Raw genomic sequence first — 26,758 nt, forward strand, 5'->3', positions numbered from 1 at the left:
GGAAGACCCTTCCCTGGTTGTAAAGTCTGTAGATGGGTATAGCTCCATTACACAGCGCAAGATCGATAACATCACCATAAGAAAAAAGATAAAGGAGCAACAGAAAGGTCGCGGAGATGAGTACGGGTACATGGTAGGGCTCGTAGCAAAAAGTCCCTCTTTATGTGTCGGTATCTATGCATACCACTATCACTCAATGGGACGGCACATCCATTGCCCTCCACCCTGTATGGTACTAAGCTAGTCTGGCCTCATAGGAATTACTCATCATCAATGGTCCATACTATAACCATACTGGTGGGCCTGAAGTAAGTGTGGTCTGAGAGGTCATCAATCAACAAGATCATTGTAAATCAATCTAGTCTCTACCTTTTCTCCATTATGATGGCAAACGACTGTGATAAAACCAAGCTATATCATAATGGTTCCTTTGATAAAGCACAGGTGAAACGCGCGTTGGGCACAAACAGTGAAATTGTGGTTTTTATACTATGTCAGTCTCTCCCTTTTCTGCATTGTGGTAGTAAATGACTGTGATAAAAACAGCTTTATCATAATGGACAAAAAGGAGAGAATGACATAATATACAAACCACACTCTCACCGTTTGTGCCCAAAGCGCATTTCGCCTGTGCTTTGGGCACTGTTAGGGCAGTGAGAATCTGGAATTGCTTGCCTGAGGAGGTGGAGATGGCGAACTCAGTCGAGGGGTTCAAGAGAGGCCTGGATGTCTTCCTGGAGCAGAACAATATTGTATCATACAATTATTAGGTTCTGTAGAAGGACGTAGATCTGGGGATTTATTATGATGGAATATAGGCTGAACTGGATGGACAAATGTCTTTTTTCGGCCTTACTAACTATGTTACTATGTTACTATGTTAACGAGGGAACCATTATGATATAGATGTTTTTATCAGAGTCAATTACTATGTGTTACTCTTGTATCTCCTGGCTGGCCATGAACAATCAGCGACAGACGCAGTCCGGCTGCGAATTGGCGTGGGATTTGAACCACGCTTTGCTGATTCGTCGCGCCCGGCCGGCCGAATTCTGTGTATTCATTGCATTATTCTGAAATCTTCTAGAATATGTATGTAGTTTATTTATGAATACCCGATGCGTTAGAATCGGGCCATGATCTAGTATATACAGTACAGACCAAAAGTTTGGACACACCTTCTCATTTAAAGGTTTTTCTGTATTTTCACGACTATGAAAATTGTACATTCACACTGAAGGCACCAAAACTATGAATTAACACATGTGGAATTATATACTTAACAAAAAAGTGTGAAACATCTGAAAATATGTCATATTCTAGGTTCTTCAAAGTAGCCACCTTTTGCTTTGGTGACTGCTTTGCACACTCTTGGCATTCTCTTGATGAGCTTCAAGTGGTAGTCACCGGGAATGGTTCTCACTTCACAGGTGTGCCCTGTCAGGTTTAATAAGTGGGATTTCTTGCCTTATAAATGGGGTTGGGACCATCAGTTGTGTTGAGCAGAAGTCTGGTGGATACACAGCTGATAGTCCTACTGAATAGACTGTGAGAATTTGTATTATGGCAAGAAAAAAGCAGCTAAGTAAAGAAAAAATGAGTGGCCATCATTACTTTAAGAAATGAGGGTCAGTCAGTCTGAAAAACTGGGAAAACTTTGAAAGTGTCCCCAAGTGCAGTGGCAAAAACCATCAAGTGCTATAAAAAAAATGGCTGACATGAGGACCGTCCCAGGAAAGGAAGACCAAGAGTCACCTCTGCTTCTGAGGATAAGTTTATCCGAGTCACCAGCCTCCGAAATCGCAGGTTAACAGCAGCTCAGATTAGAGACCAGGTCAATGCCACACAGAGTTCTAGTAGCAGACACATCTCTACAACAACTGTTAAGAGGAGACTTTGTGCAGCAGGTCTTCATGGTAAAATAGCTGCTAGGAAACCACTTCTAAGGACAGGCAGCAAGCAGAAGAGACTTGTTTGGGCTAAAGAACACAAGGAATGGACATTAGACCAGTGGAAATCTGTGCTTTGGTCTGATGAGTCCAAATTTGAGATCTTTGGTTCCAACCACCGTGTCTTTGTGCGACACAGAAAAGGTGAACGGATGGACTCTACATGTCTGGTTCCCACCGTGAAGCATGGAGGAGGAGGTGTCATGGTGTGGGGGGGCTTTGCTGGTGACACTGTTGGGGATTTATTCAAAATTGAAGGCATACTGAACCAGCATGGCTACCACAGCATCTTGGAGCGGCATGCTCTTCCATCCGGTTTGCGTTTAGTTGGACCATCATTTATTTTTCAACAGGACAATGACCCCAAACACACCTCCAGGCTGTGTAAGGGCTATTTGACCAAGAAGGAGAGTGATGGGGTGCCTGGCCTCCACAGTCACCAGACCTGAACCCAATCGAGATGGTTTGGGGTGAGCTGGACCGCAGAGTGAAGGCAAAAGAGCCAGCAAGTGCTAAGCATCTCTGGGAACTCCTTCAAGATTGTTGGAAGACCATTCCCGGTGACTACCTCTTGAAACTCATCAAGAGAATGCCAAGAGTTGTAAAGAAGCCATCAAAGCAAAAGGTGGCTACTTTGAAGAACCTAGAATATAAGACATAATTTCAGTTGTTTCACACTTTTTTGTTAAGTATATAATTCCACATGTGTTAATTCATAGTTTTGATGCCTTCAGTGTGAATGTACAATTTTCATAGTCATGAAAATACAGATAAATTAGGTGTGTCCAAACTTTTGTTCTGTACTGTGTGTATATATATATATATATATATATATATATATATTTGTGTATCATGTTTATAGGTTTATGATTCCATGTGTATGCACAACAGACCTTTACTTCCCTCTTTTGTTTGAATTTACCAGGATTATAGTAAGTACACCAGCCTCCTGGGATCTAAGAGATGCCATTAAAGTATGTCGTTTGTATTGTGAAATCTGGTGACAGATTGGCTATGTTTCCTACCCCTTTTTTTTTGAGTGGGGGGATTCTCAATTACAAAAGAACCTAGTAGGCTTTTATAATGAGGTCACAAGGGTTCACGAGGACAATATATTTTTAATTCCAAGAACAAGAAGGAGATTGATACAGTAGCTCAGGAGAAAGGAGAAAATGTCTGATAAAACTCCTATTTGCGGACATGTTTTGCTCTCTTTCCCGTGGTTTAACCTTAAGTGACATTGACAGCGCACTCTGAAGGATATTAGATTTGTAAAAACAATGTATTCCCTGAAAGGAGCCGGCTGTCTGCGCGGATACCGTCTCAGTAATGTAAATAAGTGTACATTGTCTGATTTTTATTTAATTTTTTTCCTTTAATTTTCAGATTTTTTTTCAAGGTGAAGAAGATCTAAGCCGCTGATTGTACAACGACTGTTAACGTCTTGAACGATCTCAACTCGTCTTGAGAAAACAGAGCAGTACAGCTGTCTCATTAATTACACAAACATCTCCATTCTCCATGCAAACATCAAAGGGTCCTCGTGATTCCCCGGAGCACGGTGGGCTTCATGCTGAAGCCTATTTTGTCACAACTGAAATTGACATATATATATATAATGCTGTGAAATATCGGAAGACGAGAATTAAGAGTCTTGGACAGATTGGCATCATGCCTGTCCTTGTAGGGTGTCACAATTATCTCTCCACGTAACGCAACCGTTGCGGTGGCACCTCGGAGAAGTAGTTATGTTCAATGCGGTGACAAACCATCAATTACACCTATGTTTATCGTCTGCCAGCTCAACCCATACTTAGCTTTGGAATATGATGCTGTCTTGTAATTTACCTGCCATGAAAAATGTGAAAATTTTTAATTTTTTTTTACATCTATAAATATAGTCATTCTGGAGATAAAATAAATACCTTAAATTAAATGCTCTCATCTAAAGTAAGGTTGACATCTCTCAATAATGGAAGAGACACAAAGCTCAACTTTTCCTGCCTAGAATTTGAATACTTTGATAAAGGTTTAGCTTCATTCGGCCACCACTAGGGGGAGCTTAGGAGTGCATTGAATACTGATTACTGAGCACAATGCACGAACAGTATGCTGTAAGCTACAAAGCGCCATCTAATGGTGGAGGCAGGTAGCGCCAGTGTTTCTCATTCAAGGGATCGGTAGTTAAAGGGAACCGGTCACCTCAAATTGGTGGGAAATGTAAATGCCTTTTTTCCGGTCTGATGGGCGGCGTTTCGTCTTCATTTCTCCACCCCATCCGTCCCTGTTGTCCGCAATATGTTTCGAGAATTAGAGTACTTGTCCTTCATAGTTCGCGCGTGCGCAATGCAATCTTCGCTCGCGCACACGCAGTATGCTTTGCCCAACTGCGGGCAAAGCTGAAAAGCATTACTGCGCATGCGCCCGCACACTATGACCCAGAACACAGCAAAATAATAATGACCAATAGTTTGGCACAATTCCACAAAAATTTTGGATACCGGGAATATCAGTATAATATGTGCTGTGGGACAAGAGAACTTGGTGACTTTCCATGGGTCTGCCAAAATTCTAATTTCAAGGTTCGCGTGAATTTAACAGGGAAATTAGATTTACATCAAAGTTTTTGAGTGGAAACGGTGTGTTCCTCGTTATGCTCTGGTATCTCGACAGAGTCCAAAGTATAAAGTGTGGGGAGAAAAACATTAAAAAAAAGTAACTCTCACCTCGGCACTTACCTATACCACCACTGCATCCCACCGTCCGGTCTTCTGTTCGGGCCCTTTTGCGTGATGTGCTCTTCTGGCATCTTCACTCCGCGCAGGGGCTTCCGGCACTGAGTAGGCCAACGCGCGGTGTGATGTCATGACGTGTCATCATAGGCCTTGTCAGCACCTGGGACGGCACCCGCCATGACAGCAGGCCTGCACAACACCGGAAGTCTTGGTGAAGATGCCCAAAGAGAATGTCACGCACCAGGGAAAATAACTGGTGGAGGATCGGCAGCAGCAGCAGCTGGACAGTTTTTTTCTTTTAAACATTTCCCCTACTTCTACAATTCCGAATAATGGCAGCTGACCAGCCGGCATTTTGCTGGATTTACCCAAAACGAATTGCAAAAAATTTGGGATTCAGTCCGATTGTTTGTAAAATTCGAGGCAAATTTAATTAGGCTTGAAACAATTCCCTAATTTCTACTTTACACATTTAGGTCCTATTTCATTAATTTTTTTTTTTTTTAGGAAATGCTTGAACTTCTGGCGATTTCCAAAATAGAGTTTGGATTTTGTGGTAAGTTTTCCATCCTTGTCTTTTATTGTTTTATTTTTTTTTTGTGAATTCATAGTCTGAGACTTTTCAAAATATTTTGCACAGTTTTCTTGCATTCTAGTGGCATACAAAATATTTTTTGGGCACAGTTGAAGACTTACATAAAACATTTTAAAGCATATAAGGGTTGTGCGACATTATACTCCAAAAATCACTGATAAAGCAAAAGAGGAAAAAAGAAATAAGAAAAAAAAAGTATCTTTGAATGATCTAACCAAAGGATCCAAACTCTCTACAAGATCATTCTTGTCTATTTTGGATTAGTACCCCATGACCACTGTGCTGTAAAACAACAGGCCAACTACTGAGCCACCGTGCTGCCCAAATGTCATTGAATTCATTAAAACTATTCTGAAATAACAGTTACATAATTACACCCCAAGGCTATGTGCACTCGCTGCGTTTTTCCTTTCTACTCAAGTGTTGCTTTGGCAGTAGGCTTTGGGTCATTGTCTTGTTGGAAGGTGAACCTCGGTCCCGGTCACAAATCACTGACAGACTGAAACAGGTTTTGCTCAAAAATATCTCTGTATTCCACACCATTCATCTTCCCCTTCAACTTGGACCATTTCCCTCTCTCTGTTGCCGAAAAACATTCTCATAGCTTGATGCTGTCACCACCATGTTTCACTGTAGGGATGGTGTTCTTGGGGTGAAGAGCTGTGCTGGTTTGATGCCAGATATAGCATTTACCTTGGTGGCCAAAAAGTTCAATTTTAGTCTTAGGCTCCTTTCACACTAGCGTCGGAATCTCCCCGTCGCAATGCGTCGGGGAGAGATTCCGACGCTAGCGTTTGCTGCATTGCACAATGGAGGCAGCGGATGCATTTTTCCGGCGCATCCGCTGCCCCATTGTAAGGTGCGGGGAGGTGGGGGCGGAGTTCCGGCCGCGCATGCGCGGTCGGAAAAAGCGGTCCGTCGGGAGAAAAAAACGTTACATGTAGGGTTTTTTTCTCCCGACGGTCCGCCAAAGCACGACGCATCCGTCGCAAATGCCAATCCGTCGCAAATGCGTCGTCAATAGAAGTCTATGGGGAAAAAACGCATCCTGCAAGCACTTTTGCAGGATGCGTTTTTTCTGCAAAACGACGCATTGTGACGGATTTAAAAAAAACGCTAGTGTGAAAGTAGCCTTATCTGACCACAGCACCTTCCTGCACACATTTGGGCAGTCTCCCACATGTCTTTTGCCAAACTCAAAACGAGCCTTGCAATTTTTGTATGTAAGTAAAGGATTTTTTCTGCCCACTCTTCCATAAAGGCCACCTCTATAGAGTGTATGGCTTATTGTGGTCATATGGACAAGATACTCCAGTCTCTGATTGGGAACTCTGCAGCTCCTCCAGGGTTACCTTTGGTGTCTGTGCTGTCTCTTTGATTAATGCCTCCTTGCCCAGACTGAGAATTTCGGTGGGCAGCCCCTCTTGGCAGGTTTGTTGTGGTACCATGTTCTTTCCATTTGATGATAATGGATATGATGGCGCATCGGGGGATCATCAGAGATTGGGATTTTTTATTTTTTTTATAACCCAACCTTGACATGTACTTCTCAACAACTTTGCCCCTATCTTATTTGGAGATCTCCTTGGTCTTCACGGTGGTGTTTGGAGATCTCCTTGGTCTTCATGGTGTTGTTTGGAGATCTCCTTGGTCTTCATGATGCTGTTCTCCTTAATGTTGTTGCAGCCTCTGTGGCTTTTCAGAAAAGGTTAAGTGTACATACTGACTGACAATGTGACACTTAGACCTCACACAGGTGGACTTCATTCACTAAGAGTGGGACTTATGAACTTATGACAACACAGGTTGTAATGTAACAAAATAGGAAAAAGCCAAGGAGGGGGTGAATACTTTCGCAAGCCACTCTAACCCTTTGAAGTGATTAGCCCACAAAAAGAATTTTATTACCCATGACTAAGGGTGGAGAAGGTCCCAGAAATCATAGCTTTATCACCTGTTTTATGGATAAGTATTAAATCATTTTTTGTGAGATAGCCCCTGTATAATGTTCACTGCTTTGCATAAATCAATAGTATAAGTGAATATAAAGGGTCAATATTGACGTTAAGATATCTGCTTCCAATAGGTGGCACTATAGTTCTAGTCCTCTTCCTCACTGAAGAGGCAATTTGCATATAAGTAACTTTTAAATATATCTTATCAGATAAATTTCCTTCTTTCTCCATGTATGAGCCTCTTCTTCCCCATCTGTCTAAATCAAGAGCTCATCTTTCATTAAGAAAAACTTACTGATGGATCAAACTAAAGTTGCCTATTAAAGTTTCTGGAGAGGGAAGAGTAGATTGTGGACGAGAGACATACACACAGACAATGCTGCTGCTTTTCCAGTAAGTGTTTTAGCTCAATCCCAGTGATGGATTCACAGCTACACTGGTCAGTGCTTCTATATAATGTATTCTATGTTACTGTTGCTTCTGGATATGTGCTACATAGATACAGTAGAGCTGTACATACAGTACTTTATTCTGAAGAGTCATCTTAGATGACTGACCATTTTAGGTCAATCCCAATGCTGGATTCACAGCTACACTGCTTAGTGCCACTGTATAATAATGTCCTCCATGCTGCTGCAGCTTCTGGACATGTGCTACATAGATACCGGAGAGCTGTACATACACTGCAGTCTATTCTGAAAAGACACCTTAGATGACCGTGACCATTAAAACTTAATCCCAGTGCTGAATTCACATCTACATTGATCAGTGCTGCTCTATAACATCCTCCATTCTGCTGCTGCTTCTGGACATGTGCTACATAAATACAGGAGAGCTGCACACACACAAGTTTATTCTGAAGAGTCACGTTAGATGACATTGACCATTTTAGGTCAATCCCAGTGCTGGATACACAGCTATACTGCTTAGTGCCACTGTATAATAATGTCCTCCATGTTGCTGCTGCAGCTTCTGTACATGTGCTACATAGATACCGGAGAGCTGTACATACACTGCAGTTTATTCTGAAAAGACACCTTAGATGACCGTGACTATTAAAACTCCATCCCAGTGCTGGATTCACAGCTACATTGATCAGTGCTGCTGTATAATGTCCTCCATTCTTCTGCTGCCTCTGGACCTGTGCTACATAAATACAGGAGAGCTGTACACACAGCAGTTTATTCTGAAACATCACCTTAGATGACTGTGACTATTAAAACTCCAACCCAGTGCTGGATTCACAGCTACATTGATCAGTGCTGCTGTATAATGTCCTCCATTCTTCTGCTGCCTCTGGACCTGTGCTACATAAATACAGGAGAGCTGTACACACAGAAGTTTATTCTGAAACGTCACCTTAGATGACAGAGATCCAGTCTGTTTGCAAGTCATAAAAATGCAATTCTCGCTATATTTTACGGTATATATCTGGATGGAAAACAGAATTTTAGTCACATTGGATTTGAGGGAAAGTTGCAGATGACTTTGCAGCGTATTACGGGTGTATGAGCTCTTCTTCATTCGGTGAGGCGATACAATGTGAGATGAGTGACATTACATCAATAATAATACACCTCCAAGAGCCGCTATTCAGCCCGACTCCATCCACAGGAGAATTCCTCCACATGCGGCTACATAAATGTATGCATCGTAATAGGCAAAGTCTTCAGTAATAAGGAAGGGATTTACAGGTTCCGCTCCCGTACAATTTAAATGGGCTGCGGAATCTCAAGCGCTCGTCCTATCTGTATGGTAAGTGAGAGGCTGAATCTCCGGTAAGATCAGCTCTTGACATCTCCGCACTTGACTGACAACATCAGGAGGTAGAAAGGAAACACAAACCCAGAAAAAAGGAAATAACGGGCTTATTTATAGTTACAAATTAATGACAAACCATTTATATGTTAATGATCTACCTGTGGGATGCTTGGCGGAGCGGAGTATTTGTGGCAGATTTATGTGTGCTACAGATAACATATGTCATCTGCTGGAAGCAGTCATATATAGAGAGGAGGCTTTATCACACTGCACAGGGATCCAGCGCTCCTGCACAGACCTCCAGCTATTCATGGGAGAACCGACTGTATTTGCATCTGTTTATAGAAGGAGAGGCGGGTGGTGGGCTCGCTGCGCTGCCCCTCTGCTACCATCACCATGAGAACTCCGGGCCTACTGCTAAAGTAATTAGGAAAGGTTTGTAAAAGGACAGAAGGATGGATGGATGGATGGATAGATAGATAGATAGATAGAAAAAATTGAGCAGACAGCAGCACTGAACAATGGCAATAGTTGGGTGCAAGGCTTCACAGGTACATTCCAGTCCTTGTATTAGAAAAATCAAAGAAGCAGCACACCATCATTTTAGTGCAAAAAATTTGTACACAACGTTTCAGCTCTGTGTGTGAGCCTTTTTCAAAATCACTTCATTTTGCACTAAAATGATGGTGTGCTGCTTCTTTGATTTTTCGAGAAAGAAAGAAAGAAAGAAGGAGGAAAGAAAGAAAGTGAGGGTAGGGAAAGGAAAGGAAAGGAGGGAAGGAAGAAAGAAAGGGAAAGGACAGAAAGGGAGGGTAGGGAAAGGAAAGGAAAGAAAAGGAGGGAAGGAAGAAAGGGAGGGAAAGTAAAAGAAAGAAAGGGAAGGAAGGTAAAGGAAAGGAAAGAAAGGGAGGGAAGGAAGAAAGGAAGGGGAAGGAAAGGAAAGAGAAGAAGGGACGGAAGGAAGGAAGTGAAAGGGAAGGAAAGAAAGAAAGGAAGGAAGGGAAAGGAAAGAAAGGGAGGGAAGGAAGAAAGAAATAAGGGAAGAAAGGAAAGGAAAAAGGGACGGAGGGAAGGAAGGAAGAGAAAGGAAGGAAAGGAAAGAAAGGGATGGAAGGAATGGAAAGGAAAGGGAGGGAGTGAGCGAGGGAAAAGGGAAGGGAAAGGACGGAAGAAAGGAAGGAAGGGAAAGGGAGGGAAGGAAGGGAAAGGAAAGGAAAAATAGGGAGGGATGGATAGAAAAGGAAAGAAAAAAGAGCGAGGGATGGATAGAAAGGGAAAGGAAAGTAAAAAGAGGGAGGGAAGAAAGGGAAAAGAAAGAGGGAAGGAAGGAAGGAAGGAAGGAAGGGAAAGGAGGGGGTGAGTGAGGGAAGGAAAAAGGAGAAAGGAAGGGAAGGAGAAAGGAAGGAAGGGAGAAATGAAGGAAGAAAGGGAGAAAGGAAGGAGGAAAGGGAGAAAGGAAGAAAAAGATATGGGATATAAAGACAGACACATAACTAGATATCAGAAATATAGATTGATCAGTTCAAGTATCTGAGAGATAAATATCAGCCGGAATGAAGGAGGGAGAAGGAAAGAAGAAAAGAAGGCAAGAAAGAAGGAAGGAAGAAAAAAGAAGTAGGATAGAGAGCTAGATAGAGAGAGATAGTTACATAGATCTTGGTGATATAGAGCGAGACAGAGATTCTAGAAATTTTCCATCTAGAAAGCATCTTTCATTTGTAGAATCCTTCCTTGGAGCCGCTTACATCTCAAATGATCGTGCGCACACAACAACCGAATACTTTGCAGTGAAATGTAATTCATTGATGGCCGACGTGTCCTGGAGTAAAGCATGTCACATACATAAAAGCCATGAGTTGCTACAGTGTGGAAACCATACTGTAACACCAACTAATGGGCTTCTAAGGTTTCCTGTAGAATTGGCTCTGGCTGCCATACTTGGGTGAATTAATATTTGAGAATAATCTAGAACGGAATTAGATGTATTATTAAGGCTTGAAGCCCATTGCCCTCTGTCCTTCAGTGATGCCCTCAATTTCCATCAAAAGACACAAAAGAGAATAGTAAAACCAAAAACACTCAGTTTGAAAAAATGTTGCAGTAATCCGCAAGTGCTAGTAAAAGATGTAAAAAACAGGGTATTTGGTTGATACGTTTTTTGCAAAAAATGTATACTAAGCTGCTCTACCAATCTTCACGGTATACCCTTATCAGAGCAGTCCTAACTAATGTATGCAATCCCTATCTGATGTATTTAAAAACCTGATCATCTGTATATAACCTGTGTGAACAGGGTTCAGAGAGGAAAAATCCATGTGTGCATACAGGGTAGAACAGCTTTTGTGCAGATAGCCCAAGAGGAGTGGTGGAACTCCCCAGTCTTGTAGACACAAGAGAACAATTATGGAAACAGGAACACATGGGCTACTTGCACAGTGAACAAGTCTGTATGATCATGTTCACACACCACCAAGAAACCTGAAGACACAAAAGAGAATAGTAAAACCAAAAACACTCAGTTTGAAAAAATGTTGCAGTAATCCGCAAGTGCTAGTAAAAGATGTAAAAAACAGGGTATTTGGTTGATACGTTTTTTGCAAAAAATGTATACTAAGCTGCTCTACCAATCTTCACGGTATACCCTTATCAGAGCAGTCCTAACTAATGTATGCAATCCCTATCTGATGTATTTAAAAACCTGATCATCTGTATATAACCTGTGTGAACAGGGTTCAGAGAGGAAAAATCCATGTGTGCATACAGGGTAGAACAGCTTTTGTGCAGATAGCCCAAGGGTATACCGTGAAGATTGGTAGAGCAGCTTAGTATACATTTTTTGCAAAAAACGTATCAACCAAATACCCTGTTTTTTACATCTTTTACTAGCACTTGCGGATTACTGCAACATTTTTTCAAACTGAGTGTTTTTGGTTTTACTATTCTCTTTTGTGTCTTCAGGTTTCTTGGTGGTGTGTGAACATGATCATACAGACTTGTTCACTGTGCAAGTAGCCCATGTGTTCCTGTTTCAATTTCCATCAAAGTAGACGGTATATCAGTCCGTCTTGCAATGTATGGCCACAGCAGCTTTGTCCGGGCACCCAGGCAAACACAGGAATACATTATGCAGAATTAATCCCGCTTTCCTATGGGGCTTTACAATACACTGTTTGCAATCCCGTCCATTTAAATAGCGAGCATAGAAGCAGGAGGCCGCTATCACACTAAGTGCCGGAACAGCGAAAATAAATACGTAATGGAAAATATAAAACAAACATAATAAAGCGTTCTATTCCCGAGCAAATATATTTCAGCAAAAAAGCAAAAGATAAGCAAGATTTTGTCACGGCTAAAAGTAATCCCTTTTTTGTTTGCCGAAAACTATTTCACGAGCTCCTTTCAAATCTTTTTGATCATAATGAAAAGGAACAAATGCAACTTCAGAGTCGCGAACAATAAAAACATATTCACATATAAATACTAACACAAGTAAATATCTCGCCGGAGCCATGACTTTTTTCTTTTCTTTTTTTTTTCTTTTTTAAGTGGTTTATTCATTCTCCTTTTTTGCTGAAAAATTCTCATTTAAAAAGCGGAGAACACAAAGCCCTTACTTTCAGTGACAGGTGAACCACAGGGGATAAAAACAGATCAAGATATGCATACAGCAGCTGTCTACCTTTTTGGCTTTCCTTAGATACGTCCTGGCAGAGTCCTTGAAAGCCTCTTCCTCGTCAGACTCCTTGGCTTGCAGATAACAGACCCATCCCAGCAGATACCATACCTACAAGACAAGGGTCAAAAAAGGGCATAATTATGTGCAATGAGCAGCAGGCGAGAGAGGGCCGGGAGCTGCACATCATATTCCTTGCCGGGCGTGAACGACTTTTAATGATCTCCTACAATGCATAATAATCAGATGTGACAAAATCAAAAAGTATATTCAAAGGGAGACTGTCAGCGCAAAATGGCTGTTCAAACCAACCATGTTGGGGGGCCAACCACTTCACACCATCTACTTGCTGTGCCTGCATCTTCGTCCCCTTCTTCCTTGATTGACACCTCTGGCTTCACAGGAGCCAGAGGCGGATGGACATAGATAGAAACAAATATTTGGGAAGGTGCAACAAACTGCTCGTTTGACCAAACCAAGGAGGCACTGAGAGCCTGCACTTGGTTTGAGCAGTGAGTTTGTGATGATAGACTCTCTTTAAATACGGTAAGTACCACAGTATTGAATTATCAGGGTACAGTGGGGAAAATAAGTATTTGATACACTGACGATTTTGCAAGCTTTCCCACTTACAAAGAATGGAGAGGTCTGTAACTTTTACACTTCAACTGTAAGAAACAGAATCTAAAAATAAAAACCGCAAGACGTAGTAATGGCAGACACTAGAACAGCTTTTAAAAAAGGGCTAGATGATTTCCTTGACACACATAACATTATAGGTTATAGTTACATTGACGAAACGTACAATTGGTGGAGGAAGGTTGAACTTGATGGCCCTAGGTCTATTTTTAACCCATGTAACTATATAACTATGTAACACCATCCCAACTGTGAAGCATGGTGGGGAATCATCATACTTTGGGATTGTTTTTCTGCAAAGGGGCCAGGACGACAGCACAGTGTTGAAGGGAGGATGGATGGGGTCATGTATCACGAGATTTTGGCCAACAACCTCCTTCCCTCAGTAAAAGCATTGTAGATGGGTCATGGATGGGTTTTCCAGGATGACAATGACCCGTAACACACAGCCAGGGCAACTAAACAGTGGCTCCGTAAGAAGCATTTCAAGGTTTTGCAGTGGCCTAGCCAGTTTCTGAACCCAATAGAAAATCTTTGGAGGGAGCTGAAACTCAATGTTGCCCAGCGACAGCCCCGAAACCTGAAAGATCTGGAGAAGATCTGTATGGAGGAGTGGGCCAAAATCCCTGCTGCAGTGTCTGCAAACTTGGTCAAGAACTAAAGGAAACATCTGACCTCTGTAATTGCAAACAAATGTTTCTGCACAAAATATTAAGTTCTGTTTTTCTATTGTATCAAATACTTTTTCATGCAATAAAATGGAAATTATGTAAAAATCATACAATAGTAACATAGTAACATAGTAACATAGTTAGTAAGGCCGAAAAAAAGACATTTGTCCATCCAGTTCAGCCTATATTCCATCATAATAAATCCCCAGATCTACGTCCTTCTACAGAACCTAATAATTGTATGATACAATATTGTTCTGCTCGAGGAAGACATCCAGGCCTCTCTTGAACCCCTCGACTGAGTTCGCCATCACCACCTCCTCAGGCAAGCAATTCCAGATTCTCACTGCCCTAACAGTAAAGAATCCTCTTCTATGTTGGTGGAAAAACCTTCTCTCCTCCAGACGCAAAGAATGCCCCCTTGTGCCCGTCACCTTCCTTGGTGATTTTCTGTTTTTTATTTGTAGATTCTGACGCTCACATTTGAAGTGTACTTACAATAATACAATTACAGACCTCTCCATTCTTTGTAGGTGGGATAATTTGCAAAACTGGCCATGAATTGACAGTGTGTATTCACATGGTCCTGTCAGGTGGTCCTCTGCAAACAGTGTTTATTGTGATGCCACTGTGATGACACCGCCTAAAGGGGTGGCACCTGCTGAAACCAACTAATGGGGTGTAACTCTACCACTATTCTATTGGGGAGGCACTCTGCTAAGACAGTCCAACGGAGTGGCCCTCTGCTAACACAGTCCATCGGAGTGGCCCTCTACTAACACAGTCCAACGGAGTGGCCCTCTGCTAACACAGTCCAACGGAGTGACCCTCTGCTAACCCAGTCTAATGGAGTGGCCCTCTGCTAACACAGTCTAATGGAGTGGCCCTCTGCTAACACAGTCTAATGGAGTGGCCCTCTGCTAACACAGTCCAACGGAGTGGTCCTCTGCTAACACAGTCCAACGGAGTGGTGCTCTGCTAACACAGTCCAACGGAGTGGCCCTCTGCTAACAAAGTCCAACGGAGTGGCCCTCTGCTAACACAGTCCAACGGAGTGGCCCTCTGCTAACACAGTCCAACGGAGTGGCCCTCTGCTAACACAGTCTAATGGAGTGGCCCTCTGCTAACACAGTCCATCGGAGAGGCCCTCTGCTAACACAGTCTAATGGAGTGGTACTCTGCTAACACAGTCCATCGGAGTGGCCCTCTGCTAACACAGTCCAACGGAGTGGCCCTCTGCTAACACAGTCTAATGGAGTGGCCCTCTGCTAACACAGTCCATCGGAGAGGCCCTCTGCTAACACAGTCTAATGGAGTGGTACTCTGCTAACACAGTCCATCGGAGTGGCCCTCTGCTAACACAGTCCAACAGAGTGGCACTCATCCTCTGATTACACAGTCTATTGGGGTGGCACTCTGCTACCAAAGTTTATGGGTTGGCTTACAAAGAAACTTGATTCTAAAAAGTACAGTAGGCAACCATAGGTTATCTCATTAATGATAATTATAATAATAGTTAGGATTTTATCAGACACAAAGTATAGTAATATAGAAGGTTATATAGAAGGTTATATATATATACATATATATATATATATATATATATATATATACACACAATAGTCGTTGATTAGATCTTGACAAACGTGCTGCCATGTTAATTAACCTGCGTTCTCCCGTTACCACGGTAACCATTTTTGTGCAAAGAAGTTTGAATTGCTTTATTAAAGTAAGTCCTTTGTTGTGTGTGTGGTCTCGGCAGGGAGCCGGACTATGAAATGAGCTCATATATTCTATATTACACTGTGTTACAATACAGTCTTTAAAGTATTATAATTTCAAGGCGGCCCCATGCCCGAGGTGGATTATCACCCGCGCACTTTTACTTTTCTTTTTATTAACAGGAACATTAGTAGCCCATGGTTATCATGGCTTGAATTTATAGTTTATAGTAATAAATGATGAAAAAAAAAAACTTGAAAGTGAATATCGACCTTGTATTGTGTTTCCATATTCAAACATTCTGCACGGGTTAATGTATTTTAAGAATACCTTTAAGACAGTCACGTGACTATTAGATGCGATGATCATGGACCAGCCAAGTGATCGGTGGCATGCTGGGAGTAGAAGGATGTACTGACCTTCCGGAGAGAATCAGAGTGAATCAATTCGCAGTACCCAGTGCAGTCGCCACGTCAGTAATCTGTGGTCTCTTCCCTTCATTAGCCAACCTGGCGGATGTCATCGTTGCGGCTTGACGAACATGTGACATTGCGCCATACTGGCTAATAAAAAAAAATTAGCCGCAGCTGCTGAAAAGTTAAGAAGGAAGGGGGCTCCCGTCCAGCGACCACAGATTACTGACGTGTCTGATTGACCAGGTCCTGTGAACCGATTTGCCCTGGCTATACTACTCCTGGAAGACTTAAAACCTCAAATGTTATGTATATATACATACACACAAAAGTGCTTCTCGCAAAGTTAGAATATTATCAAAAAGTAAATTTATTTCAGTTCTTTAATACAAAAAGTGAATCTCATATTATATAGGAGTCATTACACACAGAGTGATCTATTTCATGTGTTTATTTCTGTTAATGTTGATGATTATTGCTCACAACATAGAGAGTAATTCATTATTACGATGCCATAAATATTATAAACAAAATTTTGTATTTCGGGTATAAGACATCCTGAGGGATCTCGCTCCATTCCATGTGCAAATCTGCAGGGAATTCACCTTTATTGCTATGAGTACGGACCCCAACTCGTCACCCTAACTCATCCCAGAGGTACTCTATAGGGTGTACAACAGGGGATTGGTTTGGCCATTGCAACAGACGAATATTTTTCTTTGATAACCAATTTCTGACTAAATTGGATGTGTGCTTAGTATTCTTGTCTTGCCAGGATTTCCAGCCCCCACGTACTTCGGTTTTACCATGTGGCAGCATTACATTCTCCAGTATATCCTTGTACATGGTAGAATTCATATTTCCATCAATTCTATGCATAGGGCCAATGACAGATGCAGAGAAGCAGCCCCAAACCATGACATTGCCACCACCATGTTTCACTGTAGGTGTGTGGTACCTTACATCATTACGTTTTCCAATTGGGCAGTATACATGGTGCTTGCCATCAGTACCAAACAGATTGAACTTGGATTCAACCAACCACAACACCTTAGACCAATCTGTCACTTTCCATGTTGGGGTTTTTTGTGCAGATCACCAACCTTTACGTCTCTGGACTATAAGATACAGACACATTTCTACAATGATTTTTTTTGTGCTTTATCTCATAGTCCAACAATATTAGTCATAGATTAAAAAGTGCTATTTTGTGATTACTAACAGCATCTGAAGCATAAAGAGCAATACAGAACCCGGCAGCACAGAGACGGTAAAGCACAATGAGGCACAGAAGTCAGAACTTTCTGCATGTAATGTATTATTACATAAATCAGTGTAAGGGTATGTGTCCACGTTCAGGATTGCATCAGGATTTGGTCAGGATTTTCCATCAGTATTTGTAAGCCAAAACCAGGAGTGGAACAATTAGCGGAAAAGTATAATAGAAACATATGCAGAACTTCTGTATTTATCATCCACTCCTGGTTTTGGCTTACAAAAACTGATGGAAAATACTGACCAAATCCTGATGCAATCCTGAACGTGGACACATACTCTTATTCTACAAAAAAAGAAACTGTCGTTAGATTGGGGAAAAATGTTTTAAATTAAGATGAATGTGTGAAAATGGCTTGCTTGAAAGGTACGATCAGGAATAATGTGCTGAAGTGCTCTCCAAAAATAAGAGTAAATGAAAAAATAAAAAGCCATAGACTGGTTTAGCGGTGGATTTCTTGAAGCAGAACATTATACATACAGACAATTTGAAGAGAATTGAGTTTATTTTCTGCAGGTGCACAGATTTAAAGAGCTTGCGCTTCACAAGCAGAGGCTGAGGATAAAAGTGTTTTGAAATTATTGTATATTCATTAAGGGGGCTTCCACTTAAAAAAAAAAATTAAAAAAAGTGGTCTCGAAACGATTGCGTTCATGTAAAATGAAGCTAGAGGATACTCACTCTCTCCGGATCTCCGCTGCTGCATCCTTGCTTTCTATTTTGGAAAAATCCTGCGTCGCGACCAATCAGCGACATTGGGGCGGGATTTAAACACCGCTTCACTTTTTACTATTGATGCTGCCTATGCGGCATAAATAGTAAAAACATATAATGTTCCTGATGTAGAATGTTCCTGATGTGTTTCTGCAGCACCGAGGTGTCCGCCACGTTCTGCACCGCCGCAGATACCTCCAGGTTACCGGGGCCGTCATCCCCGCCCGCCGTGTCCGTAGATCTGCCACACAACAGGGGGAGGAGTCGTCTTTGTGAGGCTGGGAGAGGCCCGGGGGTTAATGGGAACTGAAGTCCAATTCGTCGCACTGCTCAGTGTCTGGGAATGACGAGAACTATAACTCCCAGGAAGCACTGCGCGGAGTTCAGACAGGGTGGGAACTGCAGCATTACATGGCGCTTTTCTCTGCATGAAAAAGATGTTCACATGGATCCACCCATCCCCACTCATCCATCCAGTCTCACTGATTAGCCCCAGCCTCACTGATCCATCGACAGCCTCACTTATCCAGACATCCATCTCCAGCCTCATTGATCCATCCACTCTCGTCCTCTCTGATCCATCCCCAGCCTCACTGATCCATCCAGTCTCACCAAGTAATCTGCAGCCTCACTGATCCATCCGCAGCCTCACTGATTCATCCTCACTGATCCAGCGAGATTAGAGCGGGATTTCAACACCGCTTAACTTTTTACTATTGATGCTGCCTATGTACTATCAATAATAAAAACATAGAATGTTAAAAAAAACAAAAAAAATTATATTCTCACCTTTCGAAGTCCGCCGCAGCCTTTCCCGCTCCGGTCCCAAGAATGCATTGCGGCAATGACCCGAGATCACGTGGCGGTCTCGCGAGGAGCATCGGTAAAGGCCTGGGCTGGATCCGGGGCCCGCCGGAAGGTGAGTATATAACTATTTTTTTTATTTTAATTGCTTTTCTAACAGGGATATGGTGCCCACATTGCTATATACTACATGGCCTGTGTTATATACTACGTGGGCTGTGTTATATACTAAGTGGCTGTGTTATATACTGCGTGGGTTCTGTTTTATACTACGTGGCCTGTGCTATATACACCGTGGGCTGTGTTATATACTACGTGGCCTGTGCTATATACTACGTGGCTGTGTTATATACTCCGTGGGTTCTGTTATATACTACGTGGCCTGTGCTATATACTGCGTGGGCTATGTTATATACAACGTGGCCTGTGCTATATACTACGTGGCTGTGTTATATACTGCGTGGGTTGTGTTAGATACTACGTGGACTGTGCTATATACTACCTGGCTGTGCAATATACTAAGTACCTGTGCTATATACTACATGCCTGTGTTATAGACTGCGTGGGCTTTGTTATATACTGCGTGGGCTCTGTTATATATTGCGTGGGCTGTGTTATATACTGCGTGGGCTGTGTTATATACTGCATAGGCCGTGTTATATAATACATGCCTGTGTTATATACTGCGTGGGCTGTGTTATATACTACGTGCCTGCGCTATATATTACATGCCTGTGTTATATACTGCATGGGCTCTGTTATATACTGCACGGGCTGTGTTATATACTGCATGGCCTGTGTTCTATACTGCGTGCATGTGCTATATACTACATGCCTGTGTTATATACTGCGTGGGCTCTGTTATATACTGCGTGGGCTGTGTTATATACTGCGTGAGCTGTGTTATATAATGTGTGGGCCAGGGGCGGCTCCAGGATTTTGAGGGCCCCGGGCGAAAGAGTCTCAGTGGGCCCCCCCCCCTTTAACACATACCACGATTCATGATCACATATAACACAGCCATGTAGTATATAACACAGCCCACATAGCATATAACACAGCCCACGTAGTATATAACACAGCCATGTAGTATATAGCACAGACATATAGTATACAGCACAGCCTCCCTCCCCCCAAGAATGGCCTCATAGTCCAGTACTCACTGTTATAGTTTAAAAAAAAAAAAAACGCTCCTCACCTCTCAACGTGCCCGCGCTGCTCCATGCTCCAGTCTCGGTGGCTGCCGCTGCACTGCCTGACACACAGGGAGTGCGCGATGATGTCATCGCACACCCGCAGTGGCACAGTCAAAGGCAGAGTGGGGAATGATAGGAGAGGGAACGTCAGGTGATGTTCTCTCCTCCATCATTTGCTTTGAACTTTACCGACAGACGCCGGTATAGTTCAATGTGGTGGCGGGGGAGTTGGTGCTGGCGACAGGCAGACCACCTGCCTCACAGAGGCCCCATAGCGGCTGCGTGATGTGCAGCTAGCTGAGGGCCCCTGTGGGAGCGGGTGCCCTAGACAGCTGCCTGCCCCTAACGCCGGCCCTGAATGGGCCCCCCTGTCTCGCCAGGGCCCTGGCACTTGCCCGGGTATGCCGGGTATTGACGCCGGCCCTGGCGTGGGCTGTGTTATATACTACGTGCCTGTGCTATATACTAGGTGCCTGTGTTATATACTGCGTGGGTTGTGTTATATACTGCGTGGGCTGTGTTATATACTGCGTGGGCTGTGTTATATACTGTGCAGGCTGTGTTATATACTGCGCGGGCTGTGTTATACACTGCGTGGCCTGTGTTATATACTGCGTGCATGTGCTATATACTACATGCCTGTGTTATATACTGCGTGGGCTGCTATATACTGCGTGGGCTGTGTTATATACTGCACGGGCTGTGTTACATACTGCGTGGCCTGTGTTATATACTGCGTGTATGTACTATATACTACATACCTGTGTTATATACTGCGTAGGCTCTGTTATATATTCTGCGTGGGCTGTGTTATATACTGTGTGGGCTGTGTTATATCCTACGTGCCTGTGCTATATACTACGTGCCTGTGTTATATACTGCGTGGGCTGTGTTATATACTGCGCGGGTTGTGTTATATACTGCGTGGCCTGTGTTATATACTACGTGCATGTGCTATATACTACATGCCTGTGTTATATACTGCGTGGGCTGTTATATACTGCGTGGGCTGTGTTATATACTGCATGGCCTGTGTTATATACTGCGTGCGTGTGCTATATACTACATGCCTGTGTTATATACTGCGTGGGCTCTGTTATATACTGCGTGGGCTGTTATATACTGCGTGGGCTGTGCTATATACTGTGTGGGCTGTGTTATATACTGTGTGGGCTGTGTTATATACAGTGTGGGCTGTGTTATATACTGCGTGAGCTGTGTTATATACTGCATGGGCTGTATTATATACTACGTGCCTGTGCTATATACTACGTGCCTGTGTTATATACTGCGTGGGCTGTGTTATATACTGTGTGGGCTGTGTTATATACTGCATGGGCTGTGTTATATACTGCATGGGCTGTGTTATATACTGCGTGCCTGTTTTATATACTGTGTGGGTTGTGTTATATACTGCATGGGCTGTGTTATATACTGCATGGGCTGTGTTATATACTGCGTGCCTGTGTTATTTACTACATGGCCTGTGCTATATACTATGTGGGCTGTGTAAAATACTATGTGGGCTGTGCTATATACTACGTGGCCTGTGCTATATATTACGTGCCTGTGTTAAATACTACGTTGGCTGTGTTATATACTACGTGGCTATGCTATATACTATGTGGCTGTACATTCTAGAATACCCGATGTGTTAGAATTGGGCCACCATCTAGTCTTTGTATTTTTCTAAACACTGGTATAAATATATAAAATGTAATAGCACTGATCCTCTTGCTCTGTAAACCACACCCTCGAAGCCATAAGCCACCTGTAACGGGTGTCCAGTCGGCCTGTATAAATGATTGGTGGTGGCAGCTAGTAGTTCTTTTTGTTATTGTTGTGTTGGCAGTGACCGTATATATATATTTTCCATGCGCTGGAATCGGAAATGTATATACCATACACTCACTGTGAGTTCACAATAACCGGCCTAATAGTGGAAGCAGCCGAGGCCTTGTCCATCGCTCGTCAACCAATTGCATAATTGTCCTGACGATTGTATTATGCGGAGTTGCGTCTCCTTGACAGTTTCCTTTTGTCCCCCAAGACAGAAAGGTTTGGTGTGTGTTACCCCTGCATGGCTAAGAGATGGAACAGTGTTGGATATAACAGAATGGTGGTTGGGACTATGACATGGGATATTAGCAGGATTAAAGTGTAGAGGTTGGGAATAGGCCATGGGATGTTACTAGGGAATATAGTGTGGGGTTTGGGACTATTGCATAAGATTTACATTGAGAAGTTGGTACTATAACATGGAATACTAGTTGAAGTTGAGACTATGACATGGGATAATAGTGGTGATTATAATTTTGAGGTTGGGACTAGGATATGGGATATTTGTAAGGAATAAAGTGTGGGCTTTGAAATGTAGCAAAATATGAGTAGGGGAGTTGGGACTATGACTGTGACAATGGATATTAGTATGGATTATAGTGTGGAGGCTCGGACTATAACATGGGACAGTAATGATGATAATACAGTGAAATATTGAACTATAACATGCAACAGTGGTGGGTATAAAAGTGTGGGAGTTATGACAATGACATAGAACTGTAGTGCGGATAAAGTGAAGGATCGGCTATGACATGGACACTAGTGTTGTGGTTTGGGCTATGAAATGGGGCACAAGAATAAAGATTGGGGCTATGACATGGGCGCTAATGTGCAGGTTAGGGCCATCAAATGAGACACTAGTGTGGAGGTTGGGGCTATGACATTGGACACTAGTGTGGAGGCTGGAGTTATGGCATGGACACCAATGTGGAGGTTGGAGCTATGACATTGGACACTAGTGTGGAGATTGGGGGTTATGACACTGACACTAATGTTGAGGTTGGTGGTATGACATCGGACACTAGTGTGGAGGTTGGAGGTTATGACATGGAACGCAAGTGTGAAGGTTGGGGCTATGACATGGACACTAGTGTGGAGGTTGGAGGTTATGACATGGAACGCAAGTGTGAAGGTTGGGGTTATGACATGGACACTAGTGTGGAGGTTGGAGGTTTTTACATGGACACCAGTGTGAAGATTGGGGTTATGACATGGGACACTAGTGTGGAGGTTGAGGTTTTTACATGGACACCAGTGTGAAGATTGGGGTTATGACATGGGACACTAGTGTGGAGGTTGGTACTTTGATATCGGACAATGATGGAAATAGTAGAGCGGGAGGTTGTGACAATTGTATGGGACAGTGATGAGAATAATGGAGGGGAGGTAAAGACTATGACATTGGTGGGGATGACATGAGACAGAGGTGGGGATAATAGAGGAAAAGTATGGACTAAGACAAATAACTGGTGAGAACAATGGAAGGGTGTTGGGACTGTGACCAGAATATAGGACAATGGTGGGGATATTAAATTGATGGTTGAGGATGTGATATAGGACAGTGATGGATCATGCAAGTACAAACAATGAATGGTCTAAAATGCCTATGCACTCACTTTTATCACTTCATCATCTTCTTCCAACAACCCTTCCAGCACCTCTGTAGCCAACTGAAAAATACAAATAACAAGGGTCAGTTTTAGAAGGGACAACAGGCCATAGGGTCGTCAAGAAAGACCTCAAACAAATCCTTCTAAATAACGCATTCAGTCTCTGGTCTATGTAAACCAATGAAGCTGAGCTTGAAATATATATGTGATTAATTATTCTGTTCTGGGTCATCAATATTGGACACAAGTCACTGTATGATGTTCTGGACATCGAATTTAAAGTGTTCATATCACCCACGCTAAGCGAGCATGGCCAACCCAAAAAATCCTAAATGTCCATAAATATAAGGAGACCACTTAGTCTTATCATTGCTACATCTACAACCCCCAATATTACAGGTCCAGTCCACATTCGCTGTGTACATGCGGCTGAGATTATCGTTACGTTTTTTACGAGTGACCCCAATGATCAGGTTATGATAATATGTCAGAAACCTCCGTGGTCTTTGAGCCGAAGTCTGACTGATAAAATAACAAGTGGAAATATCTCTGTCGGGTGAAACCTTGGCAGGCCACAGGAGATCGTACTGCCGAGTCAATATTCTCACTACATCCAGTAATGCAAACATCATGGTATCACAATATATTTACAGGGAAGGTATCATCTATTCCTCTATATCATTTTATGCTCATTAAATCTGTATAATAAATGTAAATATAGCAAAACATACGTTTTATTGTAATTTATTTGTATTTTAGAATTATAGATTTTTACTTCTCATCTTGGTACATGACTACATAAGCGGCCATCTTTCCTGACAGTATTTAACACTATTTAGAGATGCACCCTACAGCTACGTGGACCAAGGGCAGCAATCGACAGGATGTTACTCAATAACTTCTATAGAGAGTTTTCTAGAAATGCTTTGTAATGTATGCAAAAGTCACCATGAAGATAGGGTGAGGAGGTGAGCATTGACACCACCTATAGTGAATGGTGGACCCTGTGTTATCTACTGTATATAGAGGTGTTATCAGTCATTGTACAGGAGGAGGAGGAGGTGAGCTGTGACATCACCTATTGTGAATGGTGGACCCTGTGTTTTCTGCTGTATACAGAGGTGTTATCAGTCATTGTACAGGAGGAGGAGGTGAGCTGTGACATCACAAATTGTGAATGGTGGATCCCGTGTTATATACTGTATATAGAGGTGTTATCAGTCATTGTACAGGAGGAGGAGGTGAGCTGTGACATCACATGTTGTGAATGGTGGATCCCGTGTTATCTACTGTATATAGAGGTGTTATCAGTCATTGTACAGGAGGAGGAGGTGAGCTGTGACATCACATATTGTCAATGGTGGATCCCGTGTTATCTACTGTATATAGAGGTGTTATCAGTCATTGTACAGGAGGAGGAGGTGAGCTGTGACATCACCTACTGTGAATGGTGGATCCTGTGTTATCTACTGTATATAGAGGTGTTATCAGTCATTGTACAGGATGAGGAAGAGGTGAGCTGTGTGTGAATGTGAATGTAGAGGTCGTTAGCAGTCATTATCCTATGTGTGAAGATAATGAGATGACGAGTTAAAAGTGATCTCTACAACACTAGAAACATCAGCCTAATAGTGAGTGAAAATTGCAAGATTGTATTTTTTTACTATAGATAAAAATATGGAAAATTAAAAAATGCTTTTAACCAATTTAACAAAAACTTAATTCAAACAATAGGTCTGTTTTTTAATGACTCATACCCTTTAAAAGTCAGTCCACATATGCACCAGTATAACAAATACCATTTTTTTGGCCAAAAAGTCTCATTACAACAGCTGGTAGTCAAAGAGAATGAGTGCCCCTCTAGGCCGACGTCAAAGGCCTGTCACGCAAACTACCTAAAGCAGCTGTCTGCAGGTAGGTTTTCTCTTCTTCTGCATGAGACCTCCGTTTAGTTTACAATCTATCGGCTTGACAAAGTTGATGCGTTAACAAGCGCCAAATGGCCGTTAACAAGCCGTTTGTCCCTTGCTCGCTAACAAGTTCTGACCCCATGGAACATCATGTTATTTGCAGCACATCCCATTTACACTAAAGCACCCCATACACTGTATGATAGATCCCGCCGCCCCCACACAGTATGATGCCGCACACATTTCCCCACAAATGTAGGACAGCAGCAAAAAAAACTATGTCTTGTCCCACTTCTCCAGCGTGCGGCTCCAGTCTTTGCTATGTGCCGACTGAAGTTTCATACAGCGAGTTCCGTACAGCGGGAGTGATCTACTGACATCAGGAGTGATCTAGTGACAGTGGGAGTGATCTAGTGACAGCGGGAGTGATCTAGTGACATCGTCGGGCCTGCGGCTCAAAGTCTCAAAAGCACAGAATGAATGGTAGAGGAGGGAGCCGTATTCAACTCTATCTGTATCCTGAGGGTGTAAATATCGGTGAAATTGAGACACCGGACAGAAGGCGCCCTGGTGGTACGACCCACGAGCCTCTGTTGCCAACCCTTTGGCGGTGTGCCTAGATTTACCTCTAAAGGTACACTAATTGATATAAACAGCTAGGTTCACATTGCGTTAGTGGGTATCCGCTAACGGAATCCGTTTCATAGCGCCACTAACGCAATGTAACGGATCCGTTAGCGCACCCATTGACCGCAATGTATGTAACGCATCCCTAACGCATGCCGTTTTTGGCATGCGTTAGCGGTGTGCCGTTATTTCGTGACGGACCTCGATCGCTGTCTGCAGTGTTTTTGGGTCCGTTCTCGCTAGCTCAGATTGGGCATCTGCGCTAGCGCGATCGCTAAACGCGATCCTTTTTGGACATTGCGTTAACGCAGTCCGTTAGCGTATGCGCTAAACGGACTGCACTAACGCAATGTGAACCTTTATAGCAAAACTGAATAAAATTTCCAAAATACATTAGTATTTATTTGCCGAAACCGGAATATGTTTATAATTCTCCCTACGGACATTGGTATAATAGTTATATCGTGCTGGAGTTGCCCTTTACATTTTGTATCCCCCCCCCATGACTTCCCCTCTATTTTGTGCTTGCACATGCAAAAGGTAGACAGAACGCTGTGATGGGTGATTTATACAGCAGTAGCTATTTTTCTGTGGTTCACATTTATTATTAATAAACCAGACATCAAAAGCGGCAAAATCCCAGGATAGTTTGTATTTTTTGTTAACATT

General features: G+C 42.7%; 1 protein-coding gene across 1 annotated transcript in view; it reads right to left on the reverse strand.

The window, feature by feature from the left end:
• Positions 1 to 26,758, reverse strand: part of LOC138641794 (uncharacterized) — a 473,126-nt gene that overhangs the window by 47,384 nt on the left and 398,984 nt on the right. Inside the window, exons 10-11 of the mRNA XM_069729446.1 lie at positions 23,559 to 23,612; positions 12,675 to 12,779 (exon numbers count right to left, since the gene is read on the reverse strand). Of these exons, the coding sequence (XP_069585547.1) occupies positions 12,675 to 12,779; positions 23,559 to 23,612 (159 nt within the window). The remainder of the gene's footprint in view (positions 1 to 12,674; positions 12,780 to 23,558; positions 23,613 to 26,758) is intronic.

This window comes from Ranitomeya imitator, chromosome 6, assembly GCF_032444005.1.
Source record: "Ranitomeya imitator isolate aRanImi1 chromosome 6, aRanImi1.pri, whole genome shotgun sequence".
NCBI classification, from domain to species: domain Eukaryota; kingdom Metazoa; phylum Chordata; class Amphibia; order Anura; family Dendrobatidae; genus Ranitomeya; species Ranitomeya imitator.